We start from the raw sequence: 18,001 nt of genomic DNA on the forward strand, positions 1-18,001 counted from the left end.
GCCCGCCTGGGGTCTTCAGTGTCCTCTCTCGGCTCCGCCTACACTTGTAGGTGTGACCATTACCGAAGCCGAAGGGGATGGCATTGCCAGGTCAAAGCTAGACTGGCTACCCACTACAGAGGTGTCTTAGGGTTTCTGTTGCTGTGAAGAGACACCATGACGACAACTCTTACAAAGGTAAACATTTAATTGGGTGGCTTACTGTTCGGAGGTTCAGTCATTATCATCATGGTGGGACTTGGCGTGCAGGCAGACACAGTGCTGGAGAGGTCGCAGTTTTACATCTTGTGCAGGCGACAAGAAGTGGTCTGTCTCACTAGGTGTAACTTGAGCATAGGAGACCTGAAAGCCCACCTTCCTCAGTGACGCACTTCCTCCAACAAGGCCACACCTCCTACCAGGGCCACTCCATTTGGGGGACATTTTCCTTCACACCACCATAGGTGGGTATCAGTGGAGGGCTAAACAAAACTTAAAACAGCATCTATGAAAATCGGTGCTACATCTGCTGGCGATCCGAAAAATCTCGTTACTTCTAACCAGAAACCTGTTTCCGATGTACTGTCTCCATGCCTCTGTTCCACAGGCCTCTCAAATCTATATAGTTAGTTTTATTATTTGTTCCTCCAACTTGTGAAAGAGTGACTCAGAGGAGTAGCATTACTATTGCTGTCTTAGTCCCTCTGACTTCCCGCAGCAGAATGTGTTTAGCATCCCAGTCCTCATCTGTATAGTTGTCAGGCCTGCCTGAGCTCTTGCTATGTGACTAGATTCAGTTGGGAAGTAAGCTGTGCAGCTCTGTTTGTATCAATATTCGGCTTTTTATGTGTCCTCACTTCCTCTCAATGTATTGTTGCTAATTTAAACCATTGCCATGCAACTGAGGACATCTGTCCTGTAACTATTGAAATTGTGGCATTGGGTCCCAATAACTTGCTTTAGGGAAACATAGTTGTGCCGGCTATTTATTTATTTTTTATCAGCTTGACACAAGCTAGAGCCACCTGGAAGAGGGAGCCTCAGTTGGAAAAAAAAAAAAGGCTTAATCAGGCCTGGAGGCAAGTCTGTGAAGCATTAATTAATTAATGATTGAACCCACTGTGATTGTCCTGAGTTGTATAAAAAAAAAACAAGTATGCTGGAGAGTCATGGAGAGCAAGGCAGTGTTCCTCTGTGATCTCTGTTCCAGTTCCTGTCCTGAGTTCCTTCATGATGGGCTGTAAGCTATAAGGTAAACCCTTTCCTTCCCCACATGGTTTGGTCAGTGTTTTTCACAGCAACAGTGACTAAGACAGTAGTATTTGTCTCTATACCTGGAAATCATTAATATTAGTGTGGACTGCATAGTCATTATCACTGTTTACAATTGTGTTGGTTTGTTGTTTGTCTTTGAGACAGAATCTCTCTCAGAGCCCTGGCTGTCCTGGAACTCACTATGTGGACCAGGCTGGCTTTGTACAGCTGAGCATGCCACCTGTGATTCCCTATTTTTCATACTTTCTTCAAAAACATTCTTATTTATCCACAGTATTGTAGCTTTGATTCTTATCACTAGGTTTTTAAAGGTGATTCTGGTTATTAAAAATTATTTCGAGTACCCTGTGCTACAGCTATATGGCAATATTCCCATTTGCGGGTTGTGAAAGGCTAGAGTAGAATTTGAAAGCCTAGGTCATAATCACATACACTGATCCATGCTATTTTAATATGCTGTTAATTAGGTGATCAGTGTTTCAAATCTTCTGGAGTATAAGTCAAGGCTAAACAGCTTCTTTGACATTTGATGACTTGTTAATTCACTGTCATATCCTTACTCATTTGTGTGTGTTCTTTTCATAGGATAGGAGCTAAGCTATTCTACATGAGACATGAGTACCTACCTATAAGAATGGCCGACTCAGCTCCTTTATTCCCATCTGTGGCCTTTCCTCTCTTTAGATGATACAAGCCAGGAGATATAATCTCTAATAACTGTTAGAAAGGCTCTGCATTTGATCCTGCTGCTTTGGTAAAGACCTCTTGCTTTCAGGGAGAAACCTTGCTGCTCTCTGACCCAGCACTGCAGTGAGTCCCTGAAGACCTAGGGGATGTTAAAATGCTCTGAGGCTAGGCACTGACTTTTTCCTTCTTTCTGCTTTTGCTTCTAGATTTGAATATTGAGTCATCAGGGTCTGGCTCTGTAAAGGTGCAGAATATTGAATGTGATAGCTGTAAAATTGACACTGCACAGGGGACCAGCGTCTTGCAGTCTGTGAAGGTATGAGCATTTCTCTCTCTTTGTTCCAGTGTCAAAATTACCTTAAACTGTAAATCACAGAATCAAACTACAAGGCTTAATTTGTTATTCAGATTATTAGCATTCATCATTTAGAAAGTCTTCAAAAAAGTTTGCCCTAAAAACACAAATGTTACAGCAACTTTGAAGGTTTTGCTTTCTTCCTTTCTTTCTTTCTTTCTTTCTTTCTTTCTTTCTTTCTTTCTTTCTTTCTTTCTTTCTTTCTTTCTCTCTCTCTCTCTCTCTCTCTCTCTCTCTCTTTCTTTCATTCTCTCTTTCTTTCTTATTATTATTTTTAGTTCTCATTTCAAAGTGTAGTTAAACTCCAAAGTATATTTTTAGGATTTTGAGATACTACTATTACTAAAAAAAATTAATTTTCACACCATTTTTGTCTACTTACTAAAGAATAAATAAAGTCTTTATGGACTATAACTGTGCTTTAAAATGTATGACTGTTTCACTCATTTTTAATATTCCAGAAGCTCTTTATAGAGTACTAGGCAGCCAGTTTTGCAGAGCAGATGATTCAGCTTATTTATAATTAACAATTTTACATTCCATTTTTCTTAAAATGAGATTGGTCTTAGCCATATATGTTTTATATTATACCTCTGTTAGGGAGTTTGCTGTTATTTCTGTAGCAGGCTTTCTTTTTTGGGCCACCAACCAGCTTCCAAATCGTGACATGGAGACTTATGAGTTATGGATGCTTGGTCTTAGCTTAGGCTCGTTTCTTGCTAGCTCTTATAACTTAACCTGTTTCTCTTCATCTACGTTTTGCCTCAGGGCTTTTTACCTTTCTTTCCTTCTGTCTGTCTTACTTTCACTGCTTCTCCTGTCTGTCTGGAGGCTGCTGGCTTCTTGCCCGCCCGGCGTGTGTCCCTCTCTGTCTCCCTGTTCTCTTTTGAGCACCCCAATCTTCTCCTGCCTAGCTATGGGCCATTTAGCTTTCAGTCAGGTGCCTTAGGCAGGCAAGGTGCAACAAATGCGACGCATCTTTACATAATTGAACAAATGCAGCACAAACAAATGTGACATACCTTTGCCTAGTTAGAGTAATATTCCACAGCATAAACAAAAGTAACACATCTTTGCCCAGTTACGATAATATTCCATAGTAATTTCTAATTGTTCTAGCATTTGCAGGGTCAAGACCCAATCCTTTGACACGTTTCATTGAACTAGGACATCTGTGTTGCAGTTGCAATGCTTTCTCTTTGAAAACATTAATTAGAATGATGTATGCATCTGTCTTTACCTCATTCATTGGTTTGTCCATCTTTATCTGGGTACCTGTGTTGTGGAATATTATTTTAAGATGTGTTACATTTGTTTATGCTGTGGAACATTTGTTTAATCATGCAAAGATGTGCTGCGTTCTTTTATGTTGCATTTATTTAACTCTGTGAAGCTTGTTACGCTGTCTGTCCAAAACACCAAATTGGTTTAATAAAGAGCTGAATGGCCAATAGCAAGGCAGGAAAGAGAAATAGGTGGGACTGGTAGGCAGAGAGAATAAATAGAAGGAGAAGAACATTAGAAAGGAAGAGAAGGAGCAAGAAAAGGAGGAGAGGAAGACTCCAGGAGCCAGCTGCCCAGCTACACCGCAAGCCATGGAGTAAGAAGTAAAGAAAAGTATACAGCAGTGAGAAAGATAAAACCCCAGAGGCAAAAGGTAGATGGGTTAATTTAAGAAAAGCTGGCTAGAAACAAGCCAAGCTAAGTCCAGGCATTTCATAAGTAAGAAGCCTCTGTGTTATTTATTTGGGAGCTGGGTGGTAGGCCCCCAAAGAGCTAAGAATTAAAAAAGAACCAACTACACACCTCCTTTTCACACTTGTCTACATATGAGACAGTTTAAAAGAATTTAGTTGTACAGATGTCATAAAAGACAGTATACAAAAACATTAAATAGACTAGATACTGTAACTGTAATTCTTGCTTGATAACTGTTTTGTTATATATAGTTTTACTATGTTAAAGTTAAAACTTTCATTTTTAATTAAACAGAAAAGGGAAATGCTGTGGGATAATGCTTTTGTACTCTGGTTTAATAAAACACTGATTGGCCAGTAGCCAGGCAGAAAGTATAGGTGGGATAAGCAGACAAGGAGAAAGCTGGGAAGAGGAAGGCTGAGTCAGGAAACGCCAGCATGTAATGGCACACAGGTAAAGCCATGGGACACATGGGGACATATCGATTAACAGAAATGGGCTGAGTTTAAGTGTAAGAGCTAGTCAGTGGTAGATCTGAGCTAATGGCCGAGCAGTTTTAATGAATATAAGCCTCTGTGTGTTTATTTGGGGGACGCGAGTGGGGAAGATTTGTCCCAACCGTGGACCAGGCGGCATACAGCAAAACTTCAGCTACACCTCAGAGAGGATGAAGAGCAAGTAGCTCACCTCCTCTCCTTCTCTCCTTCCGTGTGTTTCCAAAAAGCCCTCCTGCTTCTCCTCACCCCTCCTTATAAACCCTTCTCCACCTGGCTCCTCCCTCCACTTCCTGTCAGCTAGTTGCTGACTCAGCCTCCTGACTGCAGGTGAATTTTATTTAATCAAACACATCTTTCCACCATTAAACAGATGTTCCAGAGCATAAACAAAAGTAACACACCTTAAAATAATATTCTACAACATTATTCCTTTTTAACTTTAAATTTTCAAGAATTTTATGGACTAATACAGAAATTTCAAGATAGATTTAATCCTGTTTTTAAGTACATTTTGTATTTGTTCCATGGAAGACTTGTTAAGAAAGAAAAAAGCTATGAACTAGCAGTCTTTACAAATAAAATAGATAAAAAAGAACTAGAAATAAAGCTGATACTAGTGGTGCTGGTTAGTTTGTGGCAACTTGACACAAACTAGAGCCACCTGTGAAGAGGGAGACTTAATTGAGGAGCTGAGTATCAGACTGGCCTGTAGGCAAGGCTGTGGGGGTATTTGCTTGACTAATGGTTGATGTGGGAGGGCCCAGCCCACTGTGGGCAGTGCCACCCCTGGGCAAGTGGTCCTGTGCTATATAAGAAAGTACTCTGAGCAAGCCAACAAGCAGCACTGCTCCATGGTCTCTGCTTAAATTCTGGCATCCAGGTTCTTGCCTCAGCTTCCCTGGATGATGGACTGTAAATCTGTAATTCAAGTAAACTCTTTCTTCCCCAACATTGGTTTTGGTCAGTACTTTTTCATAGCAACAGAGAAACAAGGACACTAGTCTTGTACTAAAAGAATTATTCTTGCAATGTTAGCTTTAACTAACTCACATTCATAAATGCAGGCACTTGGGTAAAATATCTGGCTTAGGTTTTTAAAAATATGGTACAATATGATCTTGAATTAGTGGTCATCTGTTAATATGTCTACCTTTCACTTATTTCACACCACACGTAGAGTTCTGTATATATAAATAGCATTTTAGTAACTAATTAATGCTGATGAATTGTTAGTGTGTACTGAGAATCTCAGCTAAGCCTTGTTAATCTTTGGAACATCTTCATTTATCAAGAATGGAACTCGGAGGCACCAAAAGACTGAGGAACTTACTCACTCCAGCTCACAAAGCTAAAGTAGTTGAGTTTGTTGTTTCCAAGCTCAAATTCTTCCCAGCTCTCTTTATTAGCTAAGGAAGACATATGGTAATGTTGCATTTATTCAGCATCCGAAGTAATAAAGTAAGTGAATGTCACACATCTGCATTTTAAAAAAATGTAGCACAATCATTTCCCTCAATAATTTCTGACTCATTTTCACTTTTTAAAAATTTCAACGTTGGCGCCGGGCGGTGGTGGTGCACGCCTTTAATCCCAGCACTCGGGAGGCAGAGGCAGGCGGATCTCTGTGAGTTCGAGGCCAGCCTGGGCTACCAAGTGAGTTCCAGGAAAGGCGCAAAGCTACACAGAGAAACCCTGTCTCGAAAAACCAAAAAAAAAAAAAAAAAAAAAAAAAAATTTCAACGTTGTATGGGAGTCAGGTGAGCTTCGGATTACAATAGCTCAGTGTCTTTAAACCTTAGCCCTCTTCAAAAAAAAAATCTCATGATTGTTTCTCTCTAAAGAAAAAATGAATATGTATATGAAAGTTTACTTACAACTTCATAAATTTCAGAGACACTCCAGAAATTCACTTAATTTCAGTTAAGAGCTTTGGATATGAAAACAGTTACTTTGGAAATAGATCTTTCTAAAACTTAATTAATACTTAGATTTTAGGTTCACATCTGTGACTATGAGGAAGTTAATCACAGTGTAAGACAAATCCTTGTGAGAACAATTGTTTTGCTCTTCTCTAAACTTTCCTGAAAACTGATTCCTGCGTTATTTTATGGACATGCACAGAAGAAAATGTTTCCTTAGTGTCATGTGAGTTTACTCTCTCTACCTTCTGTGGTCTTTTTGTTTTTCAGAGCCAAGAATTACATGTTCAAACAAAAGGAGGCAATGTGATCTGTCTGGGAACAATTTGCGGAAATATAGATATTCATGCATCACATCACAGTGTAAGATTAAAACCCTCGAAGTAGCTTCAGCTTTGCTGTTGATTTCTTGAAAACAGTAGCTTCTATAGAATTTGTTGTGTTTTCTTTTTAGTGATTTAGTTCCTTAATAAGCTCATGTTTGGAACCGAAGTGGTTAAATGCTTGTAATATAAATTTTAGTGTGTGATTTAGTACTTTTGATAGTTATTTAGTTTGTTACAACCAGTAAACACTTCATATTTAATTCTGACTTGTCTAAAGAGACTTTTATTTTGATAGTCATGAATTAAAATACCAAATTAAGTACTACCACCAGTGTGGGAATTTGGTTTTTCATGGGTGCTGGATTTAACTTGAATACAGTGTTCTCGTAGGCCTGCTGCTTTTGACTAATTGAAGGGTAAATTCTGAAATGCTCATGGGTCTTGAAAGAGGACGTGATGTTGGGAGAGGGAATAAGGCAAAGGGGCTCTGGGATGAACCAGATGGGGAATGAGCAGTTGATAAGCTCAAATCCATTGTAGACTCAGAGGATTAATGTTAAAACTGAAAAACCATCTGAAAGTTGGCTTCTTTAGTGTTTCCACAAGGTGGCACTGTGAGACGGAGCTACTGTTCTCCAAATCCTCCACCCCCATGTTGCCTCAGATTTGTGTTACAGAAAGACGGTTTGCATTTTAAATCAGCTATTTACTGCTTCCAATTGTTTATTGTGCTGTTAATAGTAATTGTGATGCATAGTGTTTTAAATCTTACAAGAAAAATCTAAATTTGACGGTGAAGGTTATAAGCATATCCTGTAGCATATTGCTGTCATAACTTTTATAATTATATTACATTTTATTTATTTGTGTGTGTGTACACAATGCATGTGTGTGTGTCAAGATGCACATGTGGAGGAGGTCAGAGGAACACTTGTAGGAGTCAGTTCTCTCCTTCTACCATGTGGGTCTTGATGATCACACTGAGGTTGTTGGGCTTAGCAACAGAGACTTCCACTGCCCGTTGCTGGTAAAATTAAGAAAGGTGGAGTGTAGCTTTGTTTCTACTGTTGTTAATTTCCTATCACTTTTTTCTTAGAATCTATGGGAAGCTGTTTAAAACAAATATTTAAATATATAATAAACATTTCAAATTAAACTAGGAAAGTTTTTTGAGAGCCTGTAGACTTCAGCCACTGCCCTTGGAGATGATCTTTAGTTTTTTTCAGTCAGATTACTATCTACTTAGAGGTACAAACAGGCAAATCTAACAACTTTTCAGTTCCTTCACATTCAACCTTGCATTAATGGATAATGTTACAATAGGATTACAAGTTCTTGGGGGTATGGTGCATGTAGACTTGGAGGTCAGTGGTCAACACAGGGTGTCTTTCTCAATTGCTTGTCACCTTGTTTTTTGAGCCAGTGCTTCTCACTGAACTTGGAGCTCATGGATGTTGGCTAGGCTGGCCAGTCAGTAAGCTCCAGGGATCTGCCTGTCTTCACTTTCCCAGAACTGGAGTTATAAACTTGTGGCACTAGGTCTTCACATGGGTGCTGGGGATCCCAGCTTGGGGCCCATGCTTGACTGGCAAGCATTGTACTAATGAACTATATCCCCAGCCCCAGGATCATATGCTTTCAATCAGATATGAGTATCAGAAATTTAAATCATGCTATTTTGAATAATTTGACCACATTAGTTTTTAATTTGTTCCAAATGACACATGGGTAATCAATCAAACATTTCTTTACTCCTACTTCCTGTTAAACTTTTCTTTCCTGAGTTTTGTGATGTGCTAAAGACTCAGTATAGAATTTTTTCTAATTTTCCTGCATAGTATTAACTTTTAAAACATTTGAAAGTTTATTTAAAAAAATAAAAATATACTTACTGGGTAAGAGCACATGTTGAGAATTAAATTTCCTGGCTCAGCCACTTACTAATTTTTGTGACTTCAGACAAGTTACATAACATTTGTGTGTCTCAATTTTCTGAAAAAACGGGGTTATTAGTAATGGACCTATCTCAGAACGTTCACAGGAAGATTCAGGCATCAGTACAAGTAAAGTGCTTAAAATGGGCTCCCGCGTGAGGCTGACTCCGACACAGGACTTGCTCACAGCGAGGGTGAAGGAAAAAGAACCGCAGAAGAGATCACGGCACCTTACTTCCCTGAGCCTGCGTCTCCTTGTTCACTTAACAAGATAATGGAAGTAAAAAGACATCATGAACAGTAGCAATGTCAGCTGTGGCTGTTCTAAATGATACTGTGAATTTCAGAATCAGCCTCTATAACTTCACAAGAACATCAACATCCCAGGATGATTGACACAGTTGTCACTTTCCTTTCTGTCTGGACTACAGAGTCACAGTACTTCCTGAAGACTTGATTTTTGTTACTTGTAAACATTGTATTATAATAAAGTAGCCAAGTGTAGGGAAAAATCCCTCCTTATATTAAAATTAATTTCAGCGATACCTCTCTCAGGAAGGTATTTATCTGCTGATCTACCTTTTGTCCTCTCTTTAAATAATTTCTGTTAAAAATCAGAGTATACAGTTTAATCTAGAGAGTCTACATGTGACACTTTTATCTGGTAATATTACTGACTAAAAATAAGATTTTGTCAATATTTTGTCAACTGAGCTAACCCAAATTTAATTTTTTGAGTTATTATCTGACATTGTTCAGGTGATATCGTTTAGGTTATGTAGCCCTTGGAGAATTTAGAATTTCTGAGAACTTGCATGAATGATTGGCAGTTATACTGTGTTGGTGATGTACGCTGGGATTTTACTTGCTTTCATTTGCTTTGGTAGTGCAGGGTGTTTTCTGGCTTCTTAGGGATGTATTTAGTTTTTAACGAGCAGTACAGATCCTTGGCCTTTTCCAGATACTCATAAAGAGTGTAGAAACCCAGCTTTATTTCACATGGTGATGGGCAGTATCTCGGTAGAAGTGCTCCTTAGCTAGTTCAGGATGTTTCAAATGTTCCATTAAATGTCCCTCTTTTGGTGTGAAACAGCCCCATTCCTTGTTGAAAGCCTGGAATATTCCATTTTGTTGCCTGTTTTATGGAAATTCTTGGAGAGTGTGAAACCATGAACACTAAGCAAGTTTTCATGAGTAGAGTTTGTAGGTAAAGACTTTCTTGTCAGGAGTTTTATGCCTTTATTGTAAGCCTGTGGAAGATAAAACATTTATGTTCTGGTAAATCCCTTTATAAGTAAAGTACTTGCATTTTTATATTTTTGTTTGTTTGTTTTTTGATTTGTTGAAACTAGATTTAAAGTAAAAGTTTCTGTTAGTCTTTAATCAACTGAAGATAAACAAGTAGTTAAAAATCAGTGTTATCATATACTTTCTAAAAAGTACAGGAAGTTATGTACTTTAAATCCAGAGGGGAAGTAGTTTTACCTCTGCCCCACAAGACCACTGAGTACTTTTTTGTACTGTTGTCTATAGTAGTTTGTTCTTGAAACTCAGTCTTGTTTGGTGACATTTGTTAACATTCGTAACAGTTTTTGGAAAACTTGTGAGGAGGGTGATGCTGATAACAGTGTACTACTTGAAATTGGGGGCAGAATTGTGGCAAGCCATCCTAGTAATTGAGTGTGTAGTGCCAACATTTTCATATTAACACATATTCGTTCATAACATGTTAGAGATGGTGTAAATTCTTAACTGTCTTTGTTTTACAGGGTGAACAATATTTGAAACACAAATACATACTGAATTTTGTTAGGGAAATTTAAGGATGAGTAAGAATTCCTTTCATTTTGTTCACTGGAAAGCTACCTTATTAACTATAAAGTGGAAAAGTTTTAGAAGGTTATAGTTACTACATCAACATATGAGAAAAATCATGTAGCTCAGCAGCATCAAAGCATGTGAAACTCAAAACGCATTAATGAATTCAATATAGAAATGACAATACATTGATTATTTAATCAGATAAAAGATACATACAAAACATCTTCTGTAACAAGCATCATACTCCCTGCTGAGATGCAGTATACTTCCTCTCTGAGAAAAACAGGAAGATAAGGTTGGCTGCTCTTCATCTAGTTGCCACTATTCATTGTTGAATTGGAAAATGGATCCAGATATAAGAAAAAGAATGAAAAAGCACAGAGAATGTGATTAGTATAAGACTATATAATAGAAGGGAAAAAATAGAGTGATCATTTGGAGATAATATAATTATACATGTGGAATTTTTTTCAAATGCAAATAAATTATTGGAATTAGTGAGTTTATTGTGGTTGCTAGATTAAGTTCAAATATAAAAGTCAAGATAACATGAACTTTTAAGAGATACATTGTGGAATAGCACTTTAAAAATAACTAGTAGGAATAAACTAATAAGATAAATTCTACAAAGAAAACATAAAATGTTAAGAGAAACTAAAGAAGGCATAAATAAATGGAGGAATCTGGTGTTGGCTGTTGGCTCTCTTTCACATTCTGCAGAGAATGCATGTTGCCCACAGTCTTGGCAGCTAGAGCTAGGGAGTCAGTTGTCAAGCTGATTGTGTATGTCTCATGGAGTTGGTCATCATTCTATCATTCTAGATAAGCAGTTCTCAACCTTCCTAATGCTACAACCCTTCTATACAGATCCTCATGTTGTGGTGACCTCCAATCATAAAATTATTTCATTGCTACTTCATAACTGTGATTTTGCTACTGTTATAAATCATAATGTAAATATCTGATATGCAGGTTATCTGATAGGCGACCCCCTGGGGGTTGTAACTCACAGATCAAGAACCACTATTTTAGATGGACTGTTTTGGTTGTTTACAGTTGATTTTATAATGAACTGATTACAGTCTCTCTTTTACTAGACTGTGACCGTAGATAAACTTCAGGGAAGTTGTGTAAATATATCTACAGAAGATGGTTTGCTGAAAGTCAAGTATCTTTATACAGATTCTTCATTGTTGTCTTCTGCTGCTGGGGATATTGCATTAGGAAATGTTCATGGTAAGCTGACAGAGACCTAGTGTATCTCAGACATTTCCACATAACATAAATTAAAGAGATGACTGTCACAGGAAGGGTCAGGGAAGTGGCCTTCTAGATAACTTAACTACAAACTAGCTATCTTTTTAAAATCTGTGAAAATAAACTTACTCACAAGCTAACTTAATTTTATTTTGACAAGAATTTGAAAATTATGCTGTTATATCTGAAGCTAATATAGTTCTGATTTTTTAAAAAGATTTTTATTATTTTACAATGTGTGTGTGTGTGTATGCATGTGTGTGCAGCATGTGCATGCCATCTTTCCAGCCCCAGTAGTTGTGGTATTTAAATATATTTTTATAAGAAGAAACAATATCCAAGAGATGAAATAAAAACAGTGTTAATAAAGATGGGATTCTTAATGGTAACCTTTCATGACAGGAGAGGTAACAGTTAAGTGAATTAAACGTTTGAGTAGATCAAATTATAGAAATTCTATGACACTAATTTTGGGTACAATGCATTAATGTATATTTGTACTGGCAGAGGTCCTCTTAGCAGTGTGCTATTTCAGTTATCTTTAAGTGTCTTCTTGTGATGTCCTAAACGTATATCTACAGAGAGCAGCGTTACTTAGTTAATGTTTGTATTATGGAAAGAAAAAGAGAGAACATAAAGGTGAGATAGTATGACCAAAGGCCTGTTGGTGGTCAGTGTCATTCTGCCTCTTACATTTCCACCGAGCAGATGATTCAAATCCAGGTGTATTCTCTGAAATACACGTGAGTAGTATTAAGACCTACTTAGTCCTTGAAAGAAGTGCATTCAGTATGTGCACATCTGCTAAATGTCTGTTGGGCCTCTTCCAGGAAGTGTGGGCTTGAACATTTTCCCATAGATGGTCCACTCATTTCATGTCTTAGTAAGGCTGAATATTGGTGTTTATACATTTTGCAGCACTCCCACATTTTAGTAGTGAGCACAAATTAAGTTGTATTACAATTGGCTAGTGCTAGTCATGCTAGCCATGCTAGCAAGTAACAAATCGGCAGGTGGTCTTCTGTTAGAGAAAAAGTGCTTAGGTGATTAGAATAACCTTTGTACCTTAGTTTATTGACTAAGCTCATCAATCCCTACACTGATTACATTACTAAAATATAGCAGAGCTATATCCAAATAAAACAAATGGTTTTCTTACCGTTTTTGTTGTTGTTCAGTGTGCATTTAGTTCTAGGTAGTAGTAATGCAGTAGTGAAATAGTAATAACTTATAATTTCATATTTTAAATTGCTTCTAATAAGGATTGCATTTCTATGATCATAATTAAGGCATTATACCTAATGCACCAAGTAGGTTTCAATGTAAAACAGTCCTTACCAAGTCATATATTGATTGACAAACACTACAGGAAAAACAGTGTGACTGAAATAAATATTGATAGGGACAAGAGTCCAGCCCTTTGTAAAGCCTTTGAATGTTATTGACTTTAATATGAAACCAAGTACGCTTCCTCACGTGGCTTAAGTAGAGTCTCTTCTGCACTGCTGTCTCTAGTAGGTTCTCCCTGAGTAGAACACTGAGAATGCAATGTGTTGACTGCAGAGACCTCTTGGGGCCCGTGCCTTGCCAAGGAAAGGAGAAGCCAGGCTGTGGTAGACCTTCTGCAGCCCCAAGTACAGCTCTGAAGCTGGCTTGGCTCTTCACCCTTGCCTCAAGTTATAGTGATGGAAGCTGGAGCTTTATTTCCTGGGCCATGACATCCCAGCTGCTCCAGGAAGGAGTGTGATCTTGGGCCAAGATGGCTGGCTTCAGTTGAGGCAGTTTCCAAAGAAGGCTGTCCATGGAGGGCTGTCTGCCAGCAATCCTCTCAGCATCTAAGAAAATAAGCCCTTTACGTATGACAGGGGCTCTGCATGAGGAATCATAGCCTCTGCTACACTTAAATTTATTCATTCAGCACAGTTATTGACTGACTACGGTGTGCCAGATTTCAGGGTGCCAAGAGTGCAGAGCTGGGCAAGAAATGATACCCACCTTTAAAGAAAAACAGTTGAATGAAAGGACTTCTGTCTCGCTTCCTCAGTCTTCCTCCCACCCATCTTCAGTTGTCCCTTGTCACTCAGTGTCAAAGCAGCTTTCTCACAACTCCTTTTGCACTCTGTGCATCAGTCAGCAGGAGTAGGGAGGGGAAATTTGATTCAGTTGTTTCACCCTCTATTCTTTGGTCCTCGGTTTGCTTTGGTTGTTTCAGTGCAGACAAGAGAGAAGTTAGAAAGGAACCCTTACCCATCTCTTATGCTCAGTGCTTTGACTATTTTAAATCACTTAGGTAAGCCAAAGTTTTTTGCACCTCTTCTCTGTTGCCTATCCTCCAGCCTTGTTCCAAGAGCTTGTGGGAATGTGCTGTTGAAGCTTGGAGTGTGAAGGTAGGATGGAGATAGAAAAGCAGGGAAGGTTCCACACCCTAGGAAGATCCTGAACATATATTTCAGTGAACCCTTTGTTTTAACCCTGTCAGCAGGTAGTTGTGTAACACAAACTATGTGTGTGTGTTTGTGTATATGTATATGTGTATATGTATATATATGTATATACACATACACATATATATATGTGCTATATTTAAACAAGCTAGCTTAGGATCCTATAACTTCTTTTTTTCTTTTTTTAAGTTTTTTTTTATTTTTATTTTATGTGCATTGGTGTTTTGCCATGGGTGTTGGGTCACCTGGAACTGGGGCTACAGACATTTGTGAGCTGCCATGTAGGTGCTGGGAGTTGAACCCGGGTCCTCCGGGAGAGCAGTCAGTGCTCTTAACCACTGAGCCATCGCTCTAGCCCCTATAATTTGTTTTTATGAGAAAATATGTTGCTATTTCTGAGCATCTTTTAAATATAAATAATAAACTTTTAAAATATATTCCAAGACCGGCCTGTTGGGGATTTATTTAGTGTGTCTACTTTTTTCTTATGGTTTAAACTGATTTCTCCTTCCAGTTAGAGCTGAAAAAAATCCAACATATAGTTGTTCTAAAAAGCCTTTCTATACAACTCTGAGTGAAAACTGCCTTTTTGGTGAGTTGAATTAAGTATATGTCTATTACCTCTTCCCATATGCCTCTAGACAGAGTGTTTAGAGATGTGGTCTAATTGCAGAGGTAGTGTAGATAGTCCAGCATGTTCTATGGAGGGAGGAGAGAAGCACACAGAAATCTATGGACACTGGCAGTCCGTCATGTCTTTAGTTGTTATTCTCCAGGAATGTGTATATCTCTGTTCCACTGGTCATTTGTGTACTCTGAGTCTTAACTACTGCTTGCTGTATCTGATGATGCAGTGACTCCAGTCATGACCTCCAGTGTGCACATCTCACTACCTGGTACACATAGCCATTGAACTTTCACAGGCATCTCAAATTCAACATTTCTGACGTTTTCCCCACTCCTTCTCCAGCTTCCCGAACTCATCCATATTGTCTCCTTTATTTACAGTTGCAAATTGTGAGGTTACCATGTACCTCACTCCCCATGCTATGAATCCATGACTTAGACTTACCTTTAATTCTCTCATCTCCTCTTTCTACTCAGTCACTATGATTCTTTAGTCTACCCCATCTTTTTCCTTCTGATTTCTGTCCTTCCTCAGATTCTGCTGCCTTTTGTTGAGGAGTAGTTCTGCCTCTTGCCTTGCCTTCTTCAAGCCCATTATCCTCATGTGGCAATAGTGGTTCATCAGAAACACACATTGAACACACTCTTCTGAAGCCCTCTAACTTACCTCCTGGGAGTCTGCCATCTCTTCCAGAGTGATATGAATTCTCATTTTTTCTATTTACACATCTGAGGCCTATATCAGAGCCTTTGATCATAATGGCCTGCCTTTTATATTCTACGTGAAATGCTTTTCCCAGCTTTTTAAGTCTCAGTCTCTCTCTCTCTCTCTCTCTCTCTCTCTCTCTCTCTCTCTCTCTCTCTCTCTCTCTCTCTCTCTCTAATCTTTTAGTACTTAGATAAAATATTCTTCCATTATCTCTGTTTTTCCATTATCTATAAATTGTTGCTTAGTTATAAATCCCTCAAGAGAAAGGATCATATTTTGTTTGCAAATTCTTAGCATTTGTGGCTTGCGGTAGCAAGGGCCGTTCTTCCCATCTCTCCCATGTACTACCCCCTCAAAACCATCCAAAGGTGTAGTGGTTTGAAAGAAAATGGCCTCCAAAGGGAGTGGTACTGTTAGGAGGTGTGGCCTTGTTGGAGCAGGTGTGGTCTTGTTGGGGGAAGTATGTCACGGTGGAGGTGGGCTTTGAGGTCTCATATATGCTCAAAATACTGCCCAGTGTCTCAGACCACTTCCTGTTGCCTGCAAGATATAGAACTCTCAACTAGTTTTTCAGCATCATGTCTGCCTGCATGCTGCCATGTCCTGCCATGATCATAATGGACTAAACCAATGAAAATGTAAGCCACTCCAATTAAATGTTTTCCTTTATAAGAGTTGCCAAGGACATGGTGTTTCTTCACAGCAATAGAAACCCTAAGACAAAAGGACTTTAATTTGAAGGGTCTGTCTAGATCATGAACATGTATGTGCTATTTAACCATATATCATATTCTTTTGCTGAAGAAAATAGTGTTTATACCTTTTAATTGATTCATTTGTTTTCTCTAATCATGCTAAAATGAAGGGTTCTGAGATGTTAAAAACTGTGTGTTCTTAAATACTGGAATTGTGGAAAAGTTGTGCAACTTGAGAGTATTGGAAAACACATAGTTACCATAGGCCATATGCTTCTGACTTCATGGGGAATGAAACTATCTCACTAAATTTGACTCAAATAGTTGATTCATTTATTCTTTCAGTGATCAATATGAAATAGATGAAACTAAAATGTGGATAATTATGCTAATAATGCCCATTGTTGAGTTGCATACTTTTATGTATTCTGTTTTATTCCACAAAATAGCTAAGACAGAAGTTCATTTTGTATATTCTGATGACTTTGGAATATTTCTGTTTAAGGTAGAGATTTTCTAAATATTTTGGTGTGAATTGAAAATATTTTTGTGTCTTTTAATATATTTTAATTAATATTTAATTATATCACCTTCCACTAACTTTTCCTCCCTTCAACCCCTTATGTTTCCCCATCTCAAATTAATGGCCTACTTTCCTTTATTATTGGTGTGTGTGTGTGTGTGTGTGTGTACATACACATTTTTGTTGTTTGTTCATTATTGAAAACATATTTTTTTTGTTTATTTTTTTGAGACAGGGTTTCTCTGTGTACCCTTGGCTGTAGACCAGGCTGGCCTCGAACTCACAGAGATCCACCTGCCTCTGCCTCCTGAGTGCTGGGATTAAAGGCGTGCGCCACCACCTATTTTTGAAATGTTCTTTATAACCATTCTTTAGTTCACAGTTTTTTGTTTCATTATGTTTTCTACTGTATAGTAGAACTCTAATATTCAAGAGGGAAGTTATTAGATACATGTGACTATAATGAGAAGTAGTTTTCATTCTATGTGATCTTAAGCTTTTGTTTTATAGCTGTAATAATCATTTCCTCAAGGCTTCCATATCACAACCAATTTTGAAAGGATTGTATTTTCATTTAAAAATAATATTTTGCTACAGTAATTTAAGACTATTTTAAGTGTATAGCGCTCAATTTTCTTGTGTATGGGTGACTGGACTCAGTAGCTATGTGGCTATAAAACTCTTAGTTCTAGAGTAGCCTCGCTGAGTTTCTAATTTAAGATCTCTTATAGGATTATAATCATGATGTCATCCTGGGCTGTGAGCTCTTGTCAGTGTTCAGCAAGGGTAAATATGGCTCCATGCCTACTCATGACTGTTGTCAGTCCAGCTCATCCTGTTAGCCAGAGGCCTGTAGCATGAATCTTAACAAGTCTTATTAATAAAATCAAACCTGAGGCCAGTTATTGGAGTGAATGCTGGAGGATTAGAGAAACAGAACAGGCCACAGCTAACCTCACCTTGCCAACTTCTCAGCTGATCCTGTTTCCTCAGACTGGAAGCCTCTGAGTCCTCATCCAAATGGATCTCAGCTGAACTGCTGCTCAAAAGCCTAAAAGCTTAACCAGCTCTAGTTCCTGGTTTTCATGCCTTATATACATACCTTTCTGCTTTCTGCCATCACTTCCTGGGATTAAAGGTTCACTTCCTGGGATTAAAGGCATGAGTCACTATGCCTGACTGTTTCCAGTGTGGCTTTAAACTTACAGAGATCTGGATGGATCTCTGCCTCCCAAGTGATAGGATTAAAAGCATG

The 18,001-nt window shown here is 38.3% G+C and overlaps 2 protein-coding genes across 3 annotated transcripts in view; one reads left to right on the forward strand and one right to left on the reverse strand.

Annotated features, from left to right (window-relative positions):
- Ccdc146 (coiled-coil domain containing 146) overlaps positions 1–342 on the reverse strand; it is a 156,188-nt gene extending 155,846 nt beyond the window's left edge. The window contains exon 1 of the mRNA XM_042272898.2: positions 203–342. The gene's annotated coding sequence lies outside the window, so the exon portion shown is untranslated. The remainder of the gene's footprint in view (positions 1–202) is intronic.
- Positions 1–18,001, forward strand: part of Fam185a (family with sequence similarity 185 member A) — a 47,830-nt gene that overhangs the window by 1,053 nt on the left and 28,776 nt on the right. For both annotated transcript variants that reach the window (XM_006991064.4, XM_076565978.1), the window contains exons 2-4: positions 2,148–2,257; positions 6,681–6,773; positions 11,589–11,727. In XM_006991064.4, the coding sequence (XP_006991126.3) occupies positions 2,148–2,257; positions 6,681–6,773; positions 11,589–11,727 (342 nt within the window). The remainder of the gene's footprint in view (positions 1–2,147; positions 2,258–6,680; positions 6,774–11,588; positions 11,728–18,001) is intronic.

Source organism: Peromyscus maniculatus, chromosome 3 (genome assembly GCF_049852395.1).
Source record: "Peromyscus maniculatus bairdii isolate BWxNUB_F1_BW_parent chromosome 3, HU_Pman_BW_mat_3.1, whole genome shotgun sequence".
Lineage (NCBI taxonomy): Eukaryota > Metazoa > Chordata > Mammalia > Rodentia > Cricetidae > Peromyscus > Peromyscus maniculatus.